Here is a 21354-nt window from a genome sequence, read left to right on the forward strand (position 1 = left end):
CAGATACAGGTGCGGTCGGCTGCGGTTCATCGCCGCGCTTTTGCGCTTCTGCGCGTCAAAGGGTCATTGTAATAAAAGCAAACGCACGCAAAGTCTGTTCCTCCTGCGGACTTTGGACTTGGTTGTAAGAGGGTCCCTGACATCACAGTGATGGTGCTGCGCGCTCCACCCCGCTCGTCCGAGCGGAGGAGAGAGCGGGCGGACGTCAATGAAAGCCAAAGGTCCCTCTGCTCCCGACGGAGCTGCGCTCAATGAAGTTGGTGGAGAGAAAGTAGATCCACGGCGGCGGCGCTGCGCGGCGGTCGCTCGCGTCGTTATTTATACCCGGCACGTTTGGCGGCGGCTGTTTACGTGACCGAGTCGAGTCATCTCCGCGGAGCGACGAGCGGATCACCAAGGTCAACGATGATCAGTGAAAGTCGCGCTCGCGCGCCGCTCACTCGTCCAAGTCTTGCGCGTCTCTCCTTTTGCCGCCGCGTCTTAATTTACAGATAACTTCGCGGGCGACGACCCATGTGCGCGCCCCCGTGGCTCCGCTTCGCTCCGCTTCGTAGCCGCGACCCACCGGGACGCGACTTGGGCTGAACTTCAGTCAGAAGATGTTAGGCAGCCCGTCCAACAACGGCGGCATCAGGATGCTGGTGCCGCCGGCTCCCAGCGACGAGCGGCGCGTCGAGTTCGTGGCTCTCACCGCCGTGCACACCGAGAGGAGCGAGCCGTCCACGCCGGAGCGCGCACACCCGTCCCACCGCACGGGCTTGCTGGGCACCCCGCTGCCGGGACCGCCCGGACCCCGGGCCAACGCGTCCGCCTCCAGCAAGCGCTTCCGAAAGTTGCAGAACTGCCTGTACAACGTGCTGGAGCGACCGCGAGGATGGGCATTCATCTACCACGCGTTCATGTGAGTCCACGCAGAGTCTTTGTTTTGATGATGGGACAGACTTGACCGGAGTTTCGCCCCCCGGTGTTCAGGAGACTTTAACGTGAGAGCCAATTAACGGCACGGGAGCGCGTGCAGCAATTAACGTTGGTATCTGCTACACATCATCTCAATCAATAAGGGGCCTGCTGTTCAATTTCCCTTTATCTCCGATTAAACCATCTGAAGCAGATTGAGTTTAATTAATCCAAATCCACAGGCGCTCATTAAAAAAAATAAGTTGTAAACACTTTTGTTGCACGTTTGTTGCCTTATATTTTTATAAGGAGTCACTTTGAGCTGACTTTATGTTTCTGCATGTAAAGTACGTTTGTATCCCTCAATAACAAGTACCAGAAGTAACAAGTGATGCGTCAAAGAGCTTTGAAGCAGTAATAAGTGGAACAACAACAAAATGTCAGCACATTCGCGTGTGGGCACAAAAACCTGACTTTGGGTTGTGTGTCGCTCATTTTACTGACAGTTGAAACTAATAGGGAACCTTTTTTTCCTTGAACCAGTATATTAAAGCATATTACACAGACGAGGCATTTAAGACAAGCACCGGGCGTATTTCAAGCTGCACTAAACCCAAACGCACCCCCCACCCCCTCTCCCCCTGGGACCTCCAGTCCTTTAATGTACACAACACGTAAACCCTGGGAGCGCGTGAGCCCCGTGACAGCGGCGGCGCCTGCTGCGCCTCCGAACACCAGCGCCGACCGCGTTCTGCTTCGCTTCTGGTTCTGTCCGCGCCCGCGAGTCCCGGCGGCTCCCGCTGAAAAGAAAGGGCTTTAAGTTTGTGAAAACCAAAGTGAAGGCCGTGCAGCAGCAGCAGCAGCAGCAGCAGCAGCAGCTGCATCTGGCATATAGTGGTGCTCTCTGTGTCGATGTTTAGACAAGTACAGCTGTCCCTCTGCCAATGCCATCATGTGTTTATAGCAGAGGGAAATCCCACTCCAAGGCCTTGACTCGCATATGGTTTCTCATCATATTTATTTTCCCAACGTAATCTCCGTTTAACCTGGTAGCACCGATTCCCCGCCTAGAACGGACTCAGGTCACGGTGTAAAAGCCACTGAGTGTCTGTGAATGTGCAGAAAGGATCAAAGTGTGTCTTGTGTCTTGTCATCATTGGAAGACGGGCGCTGATGAGTGTGTTCCTGCTCAACTCCGACTGTGAACTTTGAACGTCGTTAGCGCAGGTCCACGTCGGCCACTGGTGCCGTCAGCACAACATTAAGCAGCGCTCGTCCGCCTCCCGATCTCGCTTCTCTCTTTTTATTTCTTCCTTCTCGTTCCCTCGAGGCCGCGCTGCGAACTGAAACCTCACCGCGCTCCGGCTCCGGCCTCTGCCCTCCGCTGCCGAGGCGTGTTTTCCTGCACACGCGTGTGGGCCGCCGCCTCCGTCGTCCCCGGCGATGCATCATCGGCCCGAACTCTGCATTTGCTCTGATTAATGACGTGCGAGGGGAGCCTACGATTAAGGCCGCGTTGGTTTATTGTAATTAAATCGAAGCACACGCCGCCGCGCTAACCTCCCTGAGCTCCTTTAATTAGCCCTGCGTTGCGTCGAGGTGCGCGGGAACAGATGCGCGGCCTCCGGGGGCGCGGCGGCTCTGCAGGTGCACGCTGCAGAGCGTGCGGCGGCTGCGCTTCAGGATGCACGCGTGCAGACGGAGACGCCTGTGCAAGATAACGGTTGTGGGCAGCGTTGCTGAGGAGGCTGAGGTCGCACACTGCTGCACGCTAGCTGCGCGGACGGGAGCGCTCGGCGTCGGAGGCCTTTCACCCACTCGCAGTAAAATCTCAAGGCGCCTTTGTCGCTTTTTCCCCTTTTGTTGCGCCTGCTGTAAAAGCAGTATGTCAGCCTGCTTGTCTGAGTTTGTTAGTGTCTGTAAAAAAGGCCAGTGGCGCCACGGGAATGTCGGGGAGATTCACGGAAGAATGGGAAGCTGAACGGCTGTTAGATCAATAAAATGTGTGAAAATGGAATATATTTTTATATAAAGCGGAGAGAAAACGATTTGTTGGCACTTATCAGCTCATTCACATTCAGTGCTGTCATTCATAGGGACTGGTTTCAGTTTCTCCCCTCTCACCTTTGACCTCTATTATTTTAACCATGGGCAGTTCTTCATACAAGAGCACCTGTTGCTCACAGCACTTCACCAACAGCAGGGGGTTCCTTGGGGCCACACAACCCCCCCCCCCCCCCCCCCCCCCCCCCCTCTAAATGAGGCCCTGCTCTCCCGTCAGTAGTGCTAGCAAAACCCCCGCACGGCAGAAATCCATGTCCATGTCGTGCCCTGATGTTGGCTTTGGCCGCCATCTTGGCCTCCAGCTTGGTACAGCATTCCTCTGGACCCCGGCCTGAATCTACAGCAATGGTGCATGTGGACAGACCGGAAAAAGGAGCTTGGACGGGCACTGACCAGTGATTGATTGGTTCTAAGGGAGGTGAAAATATACCAGTCATGTATTATTGATGTCTTACTGAGAGGGAGCAGATTTATCCATGGGAATGTGGCGGGGCAGTATCCAGCTGGAGCTTGAGACTGGTCTGTTAATGGGCAAAAAGAAATGCCCCCGGCTTCAGGAGGGACCAGGTACCTGCTGATAATGGACTTGTGGACACCATGGATACATGATTTCAGATATTCTGTGACTTATAAATGAAAATAAACATGGGACCTTACATCCACATGTGTGGATGTAAAAATATGTAGTGTGAAATGATGATCACTGCTGTTTTAATGGGAGGATCACCTCCTGGGTGTCCGACCTACAAGCTGCAGGTGTAGAGCGAAGGTTTTTTGATGTAAATACAATATCACGCTGCTTTTATAGAAATTGCTGAGTCATACGTGTGTGGAGTTTCAACCGAAGCGGAGGCTAAATGTTGGGATCTCTCGACCTCTGCCTTTTGGTTGTTTGTTTTGCGGGTCATCCAATTTAATGTGTGTTTGGATGTAAACTTAAACAACACAAGTTTCAAGAGTTTACTGATCATACATATAAAAATTTAGTTTTATTATTATTATTATATATAAATATTCGTCTTTGTTCTCTTTCTCTCCTTTTAGCCCCAAACTCTACAGAATTTCTAAACTACATTTCTGGCATTGGTCGAATCCTTCACAGGTGGAATCCCTCCACTTTAACCTTTTATGGTGCCAGCGCGTCTGTTTACGAAGCCCCGTTATTTGTAGATGTGAGAAGAGACGCTTAAAGCAGGCCTCGTAATAATAGCCTCATAACCTCTGCACCAGCAGCTGCAGCCTGGACGCATTAGCTGCGTGGAGCTCAGTGCTGCCGTCATAAACCGCGTGTGTGAGGGGCTTCTTCCTCTTTACGGCGGCACCATCAGCACGTTTGCGGGTTCTGAACCCGCCGCCCGTCGGTCCGTCGGCTCCGCCGCGTTCTTTATCTTTTGGTTTCAGCAGGCTGCGTTAATTCTGCCTCATTTAGATTTACGGCCCCAGTGCCTTCGCGCTCTCCTTGACTCCGGCTGTGGCTGGATGTTTCCTTTTTTATTTTTTAGTTCCTTTTTTTAAAAAATAAAATGTGAAGTATAGGTCACATAAATACTGTACCGCAGACGTGTGACTGTGGTGACTCATCATAAATGACCACTAAAGCAGCCGTCTTGATTTGGTCATTATTCGTCTAATCTGAGCTGATGTCGCTGAGCTAAGTTTCCCTTTTATTTGATGTGGAACCAACATCCTGTCCACTCGCTAACGAGATTAAGGACGGAGTAACTGGATTGGGCTGAAACTCAAAGAAGATGATTTAAGCTCATTTGTGTTCTGGAGGTTTTAAGGACGTGGTTTTGACAGAGTCGAGGTCATTTGGGAGTCAGGACATCTACAGGGTGTGTGGCAAAATGAAAAAACAAATACATTCACAGAATCAAACAGATCTGAGTGATTTTCAAAATCCTCCTGTTTCTATTTATGTGTGTGTTTCTGATGAAGTGTTCTGTTCTGCGTCTGTTTCGACCTGCTTTCCTTCATCAGCCTGCTTCTGGTTCTGGTTTTCCATAGTGCTTCACTACCTCCTAACACAGTTTGACACAGAGGGTGAGTCGAAGGAGGAGGAAGGTTTTGGTTTTGGGTGCTGAGGACGCTTTATAATGCGATCCTCTATTGATCTTAGTGGGAAAAGTCTCCCTTCGTTTGTCCTCTTCTCCGACTGCAGCCTTGAAGCTTTGCTCTGCTGCTGGAGGTCACTTCACGGGACAGATGTTTGCATGTGGAACTGAAGAAAAGGAGAAGAAGGGCTTGTGATCGGGGGGGAAAGGTGGGAGGACGGGGGAGAGATGTGGCCCGGTCCAGACCCTCAGATCTGTTTTCACCAATAGGGAAATCCGAAGACGTCCTCCCAGCTCCGTTCTACCGCATATCTACCATTCCACCACTGTATCTCTCTGCAGGATACAGCATCAGCAATTTCTCCAGAGGAGGCGAGTCGATGGAGCACATGAGCTGCGGACGCTGACAGACTCCTGTGTCATTTTCCTCTATCTGTCATCCGCTAAACACAGTCCCATACTGTAGTTCAGGCGGGGGAGGAGCTGCTGTTGTCCAAACTTCGTCCAACTCGGTCACAGTTTCATGCACGTGGAGATGCTGAAGGCGTAGAATCAAAGCGCTCCGTCGGAACCAGGCGGTTCTGCGGGTGGAGGGCAGAAGCGTAGCTGCGCTGCCAGGAAAGACGGGCTCTTCCATGGTAATGTGCTCTCACGAGGGCCTGGAAGGCAGCGCTGCAGCTGGTAAATCCTGTTTGTATACAGAGCGGCAGACGTGTGCTGGACAGGAACCGTTCCGAGCAGCTCGGCCCGTGACGCCACAGCTTTGCCCCGTTGTTCCCATTTAGAGGCCTCCATGACGTCAGTTTGTCAGACTTTATACAACAGAAAACGCAGATAAGGACGAGAATGGGAGCGTTAATCCTTCCATTTTGTCTTTAGGCCCCGACCTCGACTTAACATGTTGATGTGCTGCAGACAACGCTGACTAACGGCTCGAGGCTCGTAAAGACCCGGCGTATTTATACAAACGCGAGGAAGCGTAACCTCTGAGGAAGGAAGGGGGGCTGGAAGACGAATGGCTCCGCTACTGGTGCATAATTCAGAGCCAGGCGTGAATATAAAGGCTGATTATGTGCTAGAAGCTGTCAGGTGTCAAGAACTGTAATGATGTATGATGCTTTTCTGGGTGTGTGTGTGTGTGTGTGTGTGGGGGGGGGGGGTGATGTGATGTGACGTGGCCAGGCCCAGTTTATCCACCTGTGTCTGCCTCTTGTTCTCCTGGTGTTGGATTTAATTCTAAGGACACGTGTCGGCAATTTGATCCAATCCAGCACGCGGGTCCTGTGGATGTGGTCTCCAGGATGAAGCGTCTGCATGACTGCGCAGTCATGCAGACGTGGAGCCCGCCTGCGCAATCATGCAGGGCCTCTTCTCAGGGACCACGTCTTAGGGGCCTCGTCTCAGGGGCCTCGTCTCAGGGGCCTCGTCTCAGGGGCCTCCTCTTAGGGGCCTCGTCTCAGGGGCCTCGTCTCAGGGACCTTGTCTCAGGGGCCTCCTTTTAGGGACCTGGACTCTTGGGCCTCCTCTCAGGGGCCTAGTCTAAGGGGCTTCCTCTCAGGGGCCTCCGCTCAGGGGCCTCCTCTCAGGGGCTTCCTCTCAGGGACCTCCTCTCAGGGGCCCTTCTCTCAGGGGCCCTTCTCTCAGGGACCTTGTCTCTGGGACCTCGTCTCAGGGGCCTCGTCTCAGGGACCTCGTCTCAGGGACCTCGTGGTCCCTGAGACGAGGGACGCTGTGCTCTTTCCCTCGCTCCCTCTGCTCCTGCTCACTGTCTGTGCGTATCCTGGGTAAGCCCAGGATGGCTCTCTGTGTCTCTCCTCTGTTGTCCTCGCTAAGTGTTGTTAAGATCATTTTAATTTATAACGGCAGCCACTATAAACATGTGAGGAAGCACAACCATGGAGACGGGGCTCAAACAAAATCACAATGAGCCACAGTATTTATAAGGTCTGCATCGGCTGCAGAAAGTGCTTTGCAAAGCGTGTGTGTGTGTGTGTGTGTGTCTGTGTGTTTGTGTCTGCGTATGTGTGTGTGCATTCATGCATGTGCAGCTGTGTGCGTGTGTGTGTGTGTGTGTGTGTGTGTGTGTGTGTGTGTATGCATTTATAGTGGCTGTGTGTGTTTGTGTGCGTGTGTGTGTGTGTGTGTGTGTGTGTGTATATGCATTTATAGCAGCTGTGTGTGTGTGTGTGTGTGTGTGTGTGTGTGTGTGTGTGTGTTTGTATGTGTGTGTGTGTGTGTGTGTGTGTGTTTGTGTCTGCGTATGTGTGTGTGCATTCATGCATGTGCAGCTGTGTGTGTGTGTGTGTGTGTGTGTGTGTGTGTGTATATGCATTTATAGTGGCTGTGTGTGTGTGTTTGTGTGCGTGTGTGTGTGTGTGTGTGTGTGTGTGTGTATATGCATTTATAGCAGCTGTGTGTGTGTGTGTGTGTGTGTGTGTGTGTGTGTGTGTGTGTGTGTGTGTGTGTGTGTGTGTGTGGTGTGTGTGTGTGTGTGTGTGTGTGTGTTTGGTATGCGTGTGTGTGTGCGGTGTGTGTGTGTGTGTATGTGTTTGTATGCGTGTGTGTGTGTGTGTGTGTGTGTGTGTGTATGTGTTTGTATGCGTGTGTGTGTGTGTGTGTGTGTGTGTGTGTGTATGTGTTTGTATGCGTGTGTGTGTGTGTGTGTGTGTGTGTGTGTGTATGTGTTTGTATGCGTGTGTGTGTGTGTGTTTGTATGCGTGTGTGTGTGTGTGTGCCCCTGGCCGGTGGCACCGTGGGCGGAGCATAAACAGCCATCAAACGCTAACGGTGAAGCCGTAATGATCGTCCGTGAGGTCGTCCCGTCCTGTGGTCACCGCTCTCCAGCTCTGGGACGCCTTATTTGCACAATTGCTCGCCTCGAGCTGCATCGTTTCCTTTTTCCTGTGTGACGCTTGCGCTTTCTCGGTTCCTGTTGCTCTGGTCTGTTTCCGTCGGAGGTTTCTGCTTCTTCTTTGCTGTATTTATTCTTTCTCTCTCCTGTGCACTGATTTTTATTGCCTTTTCCCTCTCTTTTCACTTTATCCCCCGTGCTCAACTCATAAAGTTGCTCCTCTTCACTATAAGTGCAACACACTGAATATAATGAAGGGTTGATGATGAAAAGATTTGAAGCGGTGTCAAAACATGTTTTGGTGTAAAAAGTGCAGAAACGTAATCTGGCCACGTGTGGAACACAAACATAAAGCTGTCCCATCAAACTGTCCTCATCTCTCGCTGCTGTGAGCTGCAGCAGGAGTCCAGTCTGACGCTTCTGCCGCTGCTCCTTCCACACAAACACGCGGTAAATCCGCCGCCGCGCGCCGGCGTTCGCTCTGCGCCGCTTCCTCCGATCCCCCGGTCCTCTCTTGGCCCCGAGATTAAAGCCATGTCAGCGAGTGTGTGATGAGACCTCACAGACACACACACACCTCATCTCTCTCTCTCTCTCCCTCTCTTTTCCATTCTGGTTCTTCTCGTCTCACTGTCCCCTTGTCGGTCCAATCCATTATTCAGCCACCTTCTGTCTCTGGACCACTATTTTTTTCTTGTTATCTGTCCCCTTGTCTGTCTGATACCTGCTTCTTGCCCCCCCCCCCCCCCCCCCCCCCCCCCCCTATCTATCGGTCCATTATGATATATCTCCTCTCCGTCTCCCTCTCTCTCTTTTCTAGTTATCAGTGCTCAATCATTTCAGCTGCCGGCTGCCAGACCTTATGGTGTCCTCCTCTGTCTGAGCAAAGTCCTGTGTCCCACAGTGCACTTCAGGCAGGTCCAATAAGACATGGGGAGGCCATTAGTAAGGGATACGAAGAGCCGTCAATACCAGACTCTACGCTGACAGACCTCAGGTTTGAACCTTGGCATAATAAAGAGTAGCAACGTGAAGCAGCAGCTCCTGGGCAGAACGGAGGCACATCCTATAGGGCTGAATAATTCAGAGGACTATTATCTGGCTGCTCTTATCCAGCCTGCCCCTCCGTGGCCTGTCACCTAATTGGCTGTAATGAGTTAAAGAGGGCAGCAGGTGAGGCTGAGAGGCCTGCGAGCGCTGGCTCCACATGAGGAGATGATACGGGTGGAGGATGGATCTGCTTCAAAAGTGGATGAGCCGTGGTCATGTGACTCTGTGTGTGTGTGTGTGTGTGTGTGTGAACAGAGCGCGTAAACTCTGTTCTAGTTCGTGTTGTTGACAGGAAGACGTGTGTCAGAGGAACTGAGGGAGACTATGAATTTCAGCAAAGCGATGGTAAACTCTTTAAAAGCCCACTTCCTGTGCTGGACGCAGTGAACACAAGGGTCAACAGGTTGGACGGACTGTGTGTGTGTGTGTGTGTGTGTGTGTGTGTGTGTGTGTGTGTGTGTGTGTGTGTGTGTGTGTGTGTGTGTGTAAATAAACCAGAACTCGTCGCCTTTATCCCTCCAAAGAACCTACAGCCGAGCTCTTTCCTCCACTCACTGGTGCCAAGTCCGGCTCAACGGGTGGTTGTGGACCGGCGGCCACAGACGCAGCGATCAGGACCGGCGCCGCTCCTCTGATATGACCCGGGACCCGGCTTCAGACCCAGATAACGCGAGCAGAGCGACAGCGGCGCAGACGCGGGTCCTCGTTCACTGAGGGCTCAGCATCGAAGCCGGGGGTCACAGCGGTGCTGTTCAATCGGGCCGTCCGCTCCTCTGGAAGCCGTCAGGCCTCTGGTGCAGATGTTTGTTTTGCAGCCGCCGGCCCTGGAGCCAGAGTGGTCCCGTGACATGCGAACGCGCCGTCCTGGGATGTGCTCCAGCTGCGGACCTTTGCTGCGCATGTCGCCCTGCTCCCTCTGACCCGTCGCTTCCTTTCTGGTTTTCAAGCGTCCTCAAACAGAGGGGGAACGGATGCAAATCACAGCGGCAGCTACAAACTGATCCAAACGGTGCGGTTCTGTACAGACGGACTCCTCAACAGAAATATTAATGTTTCTCATTTTCACACGCTGCTTCAGCCGTGAACCTCAGTGGTGCTGGCTTTAACGTTACAGCAGCCTCCCAGCCTTTAATCCCCGGGGTCCTTCCTGGGATCCGCTGAGCGCCAGCGTTGTGCGCGACCCCGGCTCGCACCCCTTGCCTCAAGCTGCCAGGCCGATCCCATTACCCCCGGGTTCGAGTGCGGCTTGTGTTGCTTCTCGATCGCCGACCCCCCTGTCATCCATCACCGCAGACCCCCGCTGCCATGGTAACGAGATCAGACCCGTCACAGAGTAATGATGATTGGCCTGAAACTCAGTGGTCACGGAGGGGTGAAGTCATGTGGGCTGTACTGTATGTGTGTTTTGGCTGAGGGGGGGGGGGTCAGTACCAATAATCCTCTCCCTGGTCACATGGCTGTACTGTACTAACCTGTACTAGTAGACGAACAGAACCCTTCTCTCTGACGCTACTGTCTCATTTCCCGCGTTGCGGTGCAGGTGTAGATGTTGTTCATTAACCCCGTGTGGAGTTTAATCTCTCCTCACTCTGGGTAATTGTTTGCTCTGGTTCTCACATGTTCATTGGGGGATAAAAGCTGCTGGGAGCATTCCTCTTAGTCGCACTCACGTGCCGTGAGCTTGTTAGCGTAGCGGCTTACACATATTTATTGTGATGCTTTCACTTATTTCCAGCCTTCATAACTTTAGTGTCTGGCAAGTGAAATTATCTCACTGTGCTGGAAAATGTTTGTCACCTGTTCCTAGAAATATTTTTCGACTCGGTGGTTTGGAGCGTGACTGTGGTCTAATTACTTTTAAAATGCATTAAGAGTTAGAAAAATAAAATGCTGGAATCAGTCTGATCCACAAAATGTGGAATTCCTGGAATTTCTTTGCTTTATTAAACTTAATTTTGTGGACTATAATCCCTGTAGGAGTTCTTTCCGTTGGTTTCGGTGGGACGGAACCTTAGGGTGACGCTTTCCTTGGAGCCAGAAACAAGCATCCAGTGAAAGGAAGGAGCTCTGCATCTGCCTGCTGTTTAGGCAATAAAAGCAGCACATGGCGTCAATGATTCAGAAGCAGGGACTCGATTATGATGTAACGTAAGCCTGGCTGAGGCTGTGTGTGTGTGTGTGTGTGTGTGTGTGTGTGTGTGTGTGTGTGTGTGTGTGTGTGTGTGTGTGTGTGTGTGCGTGTGTGCGTGCGTGCGTGTGTGCGTGTGTGTATTTGCATGGCTGCTGTGAGTGGGGGGTGACATTCTCCAGCTGGGAAAATGTATCAGTCTAATTGGTGCTGTGTTTGAAATGCATCATCTATGGACAGACAGTGGAGCAGCAAGGGAGTCAGCGGCTCGGCCACGAGTGGTAGGTGTGTGTGTGTGTGTGTGTGTGTGTGTGTGTCACAGTGAGGGTCTAGTAGTGTTGCGTGTCTGTGTAATAAACCGAAGGATGTTTCAAGTCGTGCCAAAGACCTCATGTGTCAATCATTCTCCGAATCCTGTAGTTTTATTTCCTTCAGAGCAAATCGACAGGCTTCTGCTTGACAACATACCAGTCAGGTATTCCTCCTCCCGTCTCTCGCTCTCTTCCAGTATTTCTTTGAATCGCCCGGTCAGCAAGCGCTTCTCATCTCGTGTGTGTTTGTGTGTTTGCTTCTCTCCTTTCTTGAAACGCTCGCTGCAGGAGGCGGCGGCCTGCAGGCTGTGCTGCGCTGGACCTGCAGCCTCGCTGGACACGTTCTGCTTGCAGTCACTGTTTAAGGACAGTGACACGCTATTAATAACTTTCTACAGTTTCCACCATTCTCCCTGCTCGCCCTCACTTTCTCTCTCTCTCTCTTCAGTTTCCTCTGTGTGTAGTTGTTACACTGTCGAGGTGCTACATGTCCAAGGTGACACACACACACACACACACACACACACACACACACACACACACACACACACACACACACACACACACACACACACACACACACACACACACACACACACACACACATCTGTCCACCTCCAGGTTAAACAGATGCTCATGTTTGTTTTTGCTTATGGATCTCTGTCCACAAGCACATGTTCGATAACTGGACTACGCACAGATTGTGGGTCAATAGCTGAAAGCACGTACACGTTCAGGACATGTCCAGGTCCGCGTTTAATGTCCAGCTCGCATCTATCGCTCCCTCACTCGTCTCCATCACACGCCCTCCTCCACCTGCCTCCCGCGTCGCATGTAACCGATAGCTGCTTTATCACCCGGCGGTGATTGAATCAAAGATGCATTCTTCTCTGCTGCTTTCTGCCAGGCCGTGCTGACTGACACATTCCAGGAGGGCGCTAACCTCATGAACACACACACACACACACACACACACACACACACACACACACACACACACACACACACACACACACACACACACACACACACACTGTAATGCAGCAGCATCCTCTCTCTATGTTCATGTAATACCCATCTATCTCACTACAATATTTTCACAGATCAGTGAAGTAATGTGAGGGCTCCATTTTCACTTATGCGTGCTTACAGGAAAACAGCAGCCAGAGCAGCCTGTCTAGGTTCCATTAAAAGCAATCTGGGTGCCTCGTCGTCGTTGTCTGCTCCAGCGGATGAATAGCACTCTGGAGCTTTACAGGCCGTCAGCCAGAATGTGTGCACTTACTACAGAACACACAGAGAGCGGCACGAGGTTCACGAGGAGATTCTTCCTTTCTCTCCTCCCTCCTTCTTTCACTGCGCTTGCATTTTTCTCGATTCTCCACAGCGTCCACAGTATGAGATAAATCACACTCTCTCTGCGTTTGGAGAAAAGTCAGATATTCTGTGTTTATAGCAGAGCCTGCATTATTCTTTCTAAAAAAAAAAGGTTCTGGACCAATTACGAATGCACAGTCTTACAATAACACTTAATAAATCTGAGCAGCTCTTTCATTCTGGTGCTCAGACTCTGAGTCCTCCTCGTGACGTGTCGTGACTCCCAGCTTCGCTTCGTCCTCCCTTCATACAGTGGGTCACACGCTGGAGCTCGTTGCATCAGATGAGACTCTGTTGAGGCGATAAGCAGACACATTGTGACCTTCTCCTCTATAAACTCCTCCAGTGACTTCATTCATCACCTCCGCTATGAAAGCGCTCCTTGTTCTGACATCCACGCCATCTAAATTATGAATCATTTCCAGAAGTCTTTATTGAAACAGTTCAGTATAAACATATTTTGTCGATGCACATCAGTGAGCACTCAGGGCTGAGGAGAGTTTTCTTTTTCTCCCCCCGGTGTCCCCCGGAGACCGACTCTGCTGATTTGGAGGATTTCGACTGATGCTTTGCCTTTAATTGACGTTTCCCTGAAAGCAGGGAGCGGTGGTGGAAGGTGGTTGTGAAGTGGAGGCTGGTAGCGGTGGAGAAAGTGTGCCCTCAGCAGAAACGTGACTCCGTCCGCTTCCCTTTCATTTATTTATTAATGTCTTTGTTTATTCATATATTTATTTATTTACTTAATCCAAGCAGAGGCGACATCTCGGCTGGTTAAAAACAAGGCAGTTCAATTATTCCCTTGTAAAAAATCAGCCTCGGCCTTTGTTTCAGCTTGGGAGCGCGCAGTTTGTAGAAGCTGAGCCGCCGCTGGTCTGTCTGCGTGTTTCCCGTCATAAAGCACAAGCCACCTGCCCCGAGTAAGATGCACAAAGCTTGGAGTTAATTGAGGGGGAACGGACAGACGGCGGCGTCAGCACATCGGCGCTGATGAACGACCGCGACGCTGTGTTTGCAGGGAATCGTTCTTCTAACTAACTTTGTGGCTTCGCTCTGCATGGATCACTGGCCGGAGGACGCGCAGTTTATTCACGCTGAGCTTCAGTTTGTACGGCGCCATGATGATCAGCTGCACCAACCAGGAGAGGATCAGCTGTTTATGTGGGGTTGAAGGGATCGAATTTACAGTTGCTCAAGCTGGAAAATGTTTGTTGCGATTACAGTTACTATTACAGTTATGAAGAAAGGGCATTGAGTGTGATGCCATGAGACCCGACTGGACCTTTAATGTCCTTCACAGAACCGCTGCAGCGGCAGCTGCACCCTCGGCCACATGTTGCAGGTTCTGGGCGGTTAGTTTGGATGCAACAAAGTAGTCGACCGTCTTGATTTAAAAAAAAAAAAAAAAAAAAAGAGCCGCCGCTGCAAAACGTTGGCTAATTTATTTGTTCGGGGAACAATGGCTCACATGGGCCAAGTCGGAGTTAGAGACACAGTCACAAGTTCAGCGAAATCAATTCACTGTTTGATTTTGTCTCTTCGGTGCCTTTGTTGACAAAAGAACCTATTGATTATCATCAGACCTAATTGCCAACGCTTTCACTAAGAGCAGGGGTTCTGCACCCGGGTGCAAACCGGGCCCAGTGATTTATTTTAATTGTGTAAAATGAATAACCACTGTGTTTAAATGGATCTGTTAATATGAAGCCAGACGTTTCGTGCTCCATAAAAAAACAACTGGACCTGTTTTTTTATTGATCTGATTCCGGTGACGCTGACCAAACATGAGTCAGCGCTGCGTTCGTGTTGTGTTATGGATCAACAGATCTTTTTTTTTTGCTTATCTGCAATTTGGGTTTCCTCTGTTGTCTAATCGCTCAGAGAGTAAACAAAGCGTGTTTGAGTGAGATTTTTCTCTAACGGGATTAACGAGTTTTCTGATTGTGTGTGTGTGTGTGTGTGTGTGTGTGTGTGTGTGTTTCAGTTTTCTGCTGGTGTTCAGCTGCTTGGTGTTGTCTGTGTTCTCCACTATCCCCGACCACCAGAAGGTCGCCAATCAAGGCCTCTTTATCCTGGTAAGACCCCCCCCTCCCACACACACACACACACACACACACACACACACACACACACACACACACACACACACACACACACACACACACACACACACACATAGTAAATGCCTGTGTACTGTATGTGTTGCTTTTCTTGCCGGTGGAGGCGCATGGAGCCCAACAAGCAGGTGAGAGGATTCGAGTGTTGTTGACTGTGCAGGGAACCGCAGGCATCAGCCACTAATTCCATAATCCGCCCGTTCCGTGCTGCAGCCGTTTAGTGGGAGGTAATGGACACCGGCTCCTCCCGGCTCTTTTGCCACCTTGCTCATCTTCATGTGTTATTTAATGGCAGGCCTCTTTCACATTCCCCCTGTTTACTCTCTCAATCAATCACTCGGCCATTAGCCGACGGACGCCATTACTGGACTTTGCTTACGCGAGCGTTCGCTGTCGTGACAGGTTGGTTCCGTTCACCTCAAACTGCCTGTGAAGTCTAGAAACCTTAAACTTAAGGAGGGCAGACGGAGGAGTGTGTTACTGGGACGGGACCGTCAGGGCATGACCTCGTTTGAAATACTTAAATTGAACCTGCTATAAAAACAAAGTGAATTCAGTTGAACGTTCACTTCTTGCTTTGCTACGATTAAACCCTGTTGGTTCTTTATCACCAAAGGCTAAATGGCTGCAGCAGCGACTCTGGGGCGGGTGATAGCAAATCTGTTTGGATGTCCTGTCAAACACTTTTTTCCACTGGAGTCACTGACCTCATGCGTGTGTGTGTGTGTGTGTGTGTGTATGCGCCCGTAGGAGTTCGTGATGATCGTGGTGTTTGGACTGGAGTACTTCATCAGGATCTGGGCGGCCGGCTGCTGCTGCAGATACCGCGGATGGCAGGGACGCCTGAGATTTGCCAGGAAACCCTTCTGTGTCATAGGTCAGTGAGTCCGTGCACACGCTCGACAGCACCGCACCAGAGCGCCAAGTCTGAAAATCCGCCCTCCACCCCCTCCACCCCTCAGACTTCATAGTGTTCGTGGCGTCCCTGGCGGTGATCGCTGCCGGGACGCAGGGCAACATCTTCGCCACGTCGGCCCTGCGCAGCATGCGCTTCCTGCAGATCCTGCGCATGGTCCGCATGGACCGCCGGGGCGGCACCTGGAAGCTACTGGGCTCAGTGGTCTACGCTCACAGCAAGGTGAGGGCCGACCTGCAGAAACCTGCAGCTTTCCATTCCGACGCGTAGCGACGGGAGCGTAATTACACGCGTATTTGCTGATAAGTGCTGACATTTAAAATGCGAAGCAAACAAATGCACTTTGAATGTGATTGAAACAGGAGGGAAAGGCTTTTGCTGATAGATTTAATCGCTAATAACACATTAAATAAACCTCATTGAGCATCTTGCCCTGAGCTGCTCAGTGTTGCTGTAACAGCTGTACATCCAGGTTAAGGTTAAATGTGATGATGGTGTAAATCTAGCCTGTAATGATGATGGTGGTGGTAATGACTGCAGATATGAGATGCTGCTGCTGCTGCTGCTGCTGACAGGAGTGACTGATGCCTCCCTGCATGTCTTTGTCTCTCTCAGGAGCTGATTACAGCCTGGTACATCGGCTTCCTGGTCCTGATCTTTGCCTCTTTCCTTGTTTACCTGGCAGAAAAAGACAACAACACGGATTTCAACACCTATGCAGACTCCCTCTGGTGGGGAACCGTGAGTATTACCACATGCACGCACGCCGGATGTGTTTTCGTGGACAGAGGTGTTCGCTTCGAACATACCCGACCCTTAAGGCCTGCTTCTTGACCTCACCCAGATTACCTTGACCACCATCGGATACGGGGATAAGACCCCTCGTACCTGGCAGGGGCGGCTCCTGGCTGCCTGCTTCGCTCTGCTGGGAGTGTCCTTCTTCGCTCTTCCCGCTGTACGTTTATTTCGATCCTCCCCTGTATGAGGTTTCTCCTGTGACACTTAAATTTCTCTACTGCCGCTCAGGGAATCCTGGGGTCAGGCTTTGCCTTGAAGGTTCAAGAGCAGCACAGACAGAAGCACTTTGAGAAGAGGAGGATGCCTGCTGCCAACCTGATCCAGGTAATGAGCACATGTTTAATGTGTGTAACTGAATCACGCTTAATGGAGACTGGTGTGACGCTTACTGTGTGTGTGTGTGTGTGTGTGTGTGTGTGTGTGTGTGTGTGTGTGTGTGTGTGTGTGTGTGTGTGTGTGTGTGTGTGTGTGTGTGTGTGTCCAGGCTGCGTGGCGTCTTTACTCCACAGATGCCAAACACTCCTATCTCACGGCCACATGGTACTTCTATGACAGTATGTTGCCTTCGTTCAGGTAGGAGCTCCCACTAGTCTGTGTTCAGCACTGAGTGAGAAATATGCGGTTGCATTGAATCACCTGTTTGAAGTGTTGTAATCAATGCAGACACAGATCATAACAGAACTGTGAAAACGCTGGGATACTGTTCACGCGTTAATATTATGACACACATAAATGAATATCAAAGATCACTTTAATCTTCTGCGCAGTGGTTTCTTATATTTTGCATTTCTGTATTAATTTGACAAATTGTTGCTAAAGACATTTAAAAATGTCTTTTATTTGCTCATTCTCTCAAGCGTCCATCTTCCTTCAACCATTCGAACCATTACTATTATTTTCATCATTTGCTGGTTTCTGTTCATCTGTCCCGTGTTTTTTATTATTATCATTATGTATTCATTTATTTTTATTTGTGCACATGGGGGGTCAGAGAGCTGACGCTACTGTTCAGCCACCTCCAGCGACAGCGAAACACCAAGAAGGTTCTCCACAACTCCTACCACACACTGCTGTCTGGGCTGCGGCCCTACAGCTCCCCCTACCTGTCGGGGGACAGGTACGCACCCCGCCGCCCCTCGGCTTCCTGCTGTCTTACTCACAATCCACTCTGGCACCCGAGGCGTATAGAGCAACACATTTAACAGGCGCTTTCAGACTGTGCTGCTTGGACTTAACAGTATCGCACTAATGCTGATTTGAGACCACTGTGTTCTAGGTCCCGCTGCTTCACTGCTTATCTCATGCTTTTACCATCCCTCTGTTCAGTCACTGGTTTCCTCTTCCTGTCTTTCTGTGTCTTTTTGTTTTTTTAACCATGCCTTTTCCGTGCCGTCCATCCTCCATCTGTTCTCAGGAAGACAGACGCTCCGTGCAGGTTTGTTCTTCAGCTCTGAGGATTTGCTGCTTTAGACTAATATGTTCTCTAGCATCACACTAGTAATGGGTTCATGATGCACAGTAAGTGATGTATTTGACTTGTCTTGCTCTTGAGGTGCTGCTGTCACACCATGATGCATTACGGGTTTTCTTGATGAATATACTCAGATCAACTACCTTTGCATGATCCTTCCCACCCACCTGTCCCACACCTCACCCCTGTGCATCTCCATAATCCAAAACTGCCTCTCAGAAGTGTGTTGTCCAGTTTTAGGTAAGCAGTAAACATCCGTGCTGTTTGGATTATAGAGACCCCCCCCCCTCCTCCTCCTCCCTGGTTTTTGCTTTTCTGCCCGCGTCGTCTCCTTCGCGGCTTCGCCGGACGCCCAGGCTGTGTCCCAGAACTTCGAGTCCTCCAGCACAACCCCATCTTTTCCACTCCTCCTTTCCCCTCACCCTCTCTCCGTCTGCCTTGTGTGTCTCCCCAGTCAGCTCCTCTCTAAAAAGCGGGGTCTCTTCCGGATTCACGCTGGTCGCAAGCAGAGGTATCCGCGGCAATGAGCCTGTGCACGGGGCACGCTAGAAAGTCAATCATCAGTAACACTTATACACACTCTGCTCATTTGCCTGACGTGCTCAGCAGTCTGTGGGCTGGTGCAGTGGTGCAGATTATTGTTAGACCAAAATGACTTCTCACAGTTTGTGATTTTTGATATTAAAAAATAGCTCGTACTTGCAGATACCTTATTTGACCTTTTTAACATTTAACCCACGCACTCCTCACCAGTCCACAAATGCTGGAGCGAATGTCTTCATTGAGACATGAAGACATGGTGTGTTCCATTTCACCAAGAGGTCGTTTTTCTGGCTAAGCGCCGGAGAAACCAGGGTTTGTTTTGGTTGATTTGATCTTTGATTTGAAGGTCATGATAAACCATGTGTTGGAGACTCCACCGGCGTCCATGATGGTTTATGATCGCTCACTCACTGTTTTCCTTTCATCACAGCTAAACCATTAGGTCGCTTTAGAGTCTAACTTCTAGACACGCTTTATGTCTTCAATAAATTTTTTGGAAGCATGTGTTATTTCAGTATAATTTAAGGCGCAGAATCTTTTTAGCAAATCAGCATGTGCTGTATTCGTCAGGTGACGGGAAAAGACAAATCTTTTGCTTAATTTCACATTGCATGTGTAGAAAACCTCCCCGTTTCCTCCAGTTCACTCTGCTTGTATGAAGTGCTTCATCCGCTAACATTGCTTAGTTACTTGGAGTATATCATCATTGAACGGCTGGGATGGATTTGCTTCGTGGTGCATGACCTTTGCATTGCATTATGGGACTGTGACGGTGTGTTCAGCGCATGCTACAGCATTAGCAGCCAGACGAGCTCGCGTCAGCCTCTCTGCATCGTAGTGGATGATGTAGGTCCTTGTCCGGCTGCTGTCGGTCGCTTCTTCTCTATGCTGACGTGACTGAGGGAAGCGTGTGTTTACTTTACTGATAGTAGAACATTTTTAGGCGTCCCAGCGCCGCTGCGAGATTTGAATCAGGTGTCAGTCTCACTTCCAGGCAGTAAATTATCACACGAGCCGGGACGTCTGGTAGTGTGTCCTTCAACAAGACAATCTAAATGTCTGCTTGTGTCCCTGTTTTCTCTTTTCTTGGTGAGCGTTTGTTAAAATCAATAAAACCAGCGGCCATGTTTTTGTGTTACCTCACACTAACAAACTCTTTTCTAATAAGCTCGGGCTGCCCTTAAACACATTATAAAGTCATGGTTATAATGCCTGAGGAAACTGATTTATTCCCACTGTCAGCAGTAAAATAGGCTTCCGGGATCGGATCAGGATGAACAATTCCCGATCATCCCAAACCATGCGGAGCAAGGCGTCCCCGCTGCCCCCGGGCTCCGGTGTGCGCCACTCTCCCAGCCAGGAGAACGTGCCCGAGGCCAACAGCCCCGGGAAGGTCCAGAAGAGCTGGAGCTTCAACGACCGCACCCGCTTCCGCACCTCCCTGCGCCTCAAGGCCCGGCCTCCGGTCGACGGTAGGCGACGCACGCTCACTACGTCGCTCCGTGCCTCATGACAGGCGCTTTCTCCTAACAACGTCTCGGCTCTGCCCTGATCCAGTGGAGGGGCTCGGTGAGGACTGCGTGGAGGACAAACCATATTCTGACGTAGCTATGGAGGAGGTCATCCCTGCAGTGAAGACACTTATACGAGCTGTCAGGTGAGTCCTGCTGTCAACACTGCATAGTAGATAGAGTCTAAATGGCCATTTCAGGTATTAGGACCAATGAATCCTCTCAACAAAACGCTCTGGGGCCACGTGGTCCATGTGTCGAGGCTGTGGGCAGTTTCTGTGGTATTTCCAGTCTGAACATCCTGCTCCTCTGAAAGAGTAGAAATGTTCTGGGAGGTAACTGAGCCCCGGCGCAGGCAGGACGTGTTCCTTGTTGTGACCTTGTTACTCAGCAAGCCGGTCCTTCAGGACACCCGTGTAGGGTGGCCTATTAGATGTGCACACTTAGAAATACTGTATAGATGGATGACTGTCCCTATGTGCAGTTCAGACAAGGACATCTGTAATAGTAAATTAGGACCATTATGTTTATGTTGCTGTTGTGTCATCTCTTCCTGTACTTGATGGATTGGAAGTGTTGGTGTTATTGTAGCGTTTCGGTGGCAGATGTCCTCACACAGAATGTTTTAGACAAACAGAATAAAGTGTAAACACTGCATTTATATTGCATTTATAACCGGACAACAGTGTTTGTCTGGAGAAATGCATTGTTTGCACATTTATACTATCACATCTGCTAATTAATCATAATGTGAAAATGCACAGTCCTCTGCGTTTAAAATGTACCAACCTCCCATGGGTTACCGCTAATATCGCCTGTGCAGGAGCGCAGACGCAGCCGCCGTGCGGCGCGAGTGAGGGGAGTTTTCCCACCGAAAACTACAATAGCCAGCAAACATCTGGCGCTGAGGCCGGGCCGCTCTCCAGGGGGCGTGACAGGAGGGGTTGGAATGACTCTGTATGGGCGCATGTGTCAGAAGCATTTCATCAGAGCATTTCTCATGGTGGAGGGACGGCTGCGTGCTTCCAGATGTGATCCATGAAGCTTTAAAATGAAGCGTCCCAAATACGTAGTGGGAACTGATTGACCTTATAACAGAACAATGATCCAAGGCATTGAACCCCTTAAGGAGACTAAAGATTAGTCAGGAATGCTGCCAGATGTTGCCAGATGTTGCCAGGGTGCTGGTCCAGACCGATTTATCATTTAATAATCTGAGACAGCAGCCCCACTGTATATATTTAGATATATTTTAGACACGCACGTGTG

At 50.4% G+C, this 21354-nt stretch overlaps 1 protein-coding gene across 3 annotated transcripts in view; it reads left to right on the forward strand.

Moving 5' to 3' along the window:
* LOC114865487 (potassium voltage-gated channel subfamily KQT member 4) overlaps positions 1-21354 on the forward strand; it is a 26586-nt gene continuing 5232 nt past the window's right edge. Inside the window, exons 1-13 of one of the 3 annotated variants that reach the window (XM_029166651.3) lie at positions 1-901; positions 14714-14804; positions 15597-15723; positions 15809-15984; positions 16378-16503; positions 16607-16717; positions 16789-16884; positions 17045-17133; positions 17552-17677; positions 17975-17995; positions 18486-18542; positions 19817-20046; positions 20132-20231. In XM_029166651.3, the coding sequence (XP_029022484.1) occupies positions 600-901; positions 14714-14804; positions 15597-15723; positions 15809-15984; positions 16378-16503; positions 16607-16717; positions 16789-16884; positions 17045-17133; positions 17552-17677; positions 17975-17995; positions 18486-18542; positions 19817-20046; positions 20132-20231 (1652 nt within the window). In that variant the 5' untranslated portion in view covers positions 1-599. The remainder of the gene's footprint in view (positions 902-14713; positions 14805-15596; positions 15724-15808; positions 15985-16377; positions 16504-16606; positions 16718-16788; positions 16885-17044; positions 17134-17551; positions 17678-17974; positions 17996-18485; positions 18543-19816; positions 20047-20131; positions 20232-21354) is intronic. The other 2 variants (XM_055512816.1, XM_029166649.3) reach the window with 2 other exon arrangements.

The sequence above is a fragment of the Betta splendens genome, chromosome 11 (assembly GCF_900634795.4).
Source record: "Betta splendens chromosome 11, fBetSpl5.4, whole genome shotgun sequence".
Classification (NCBI taxonomy): Eukaryota; Metazoa; Chordata; class Actinopteri; order Anabantiformes; family Osphronemidae; genus Betta; species Betta splendens.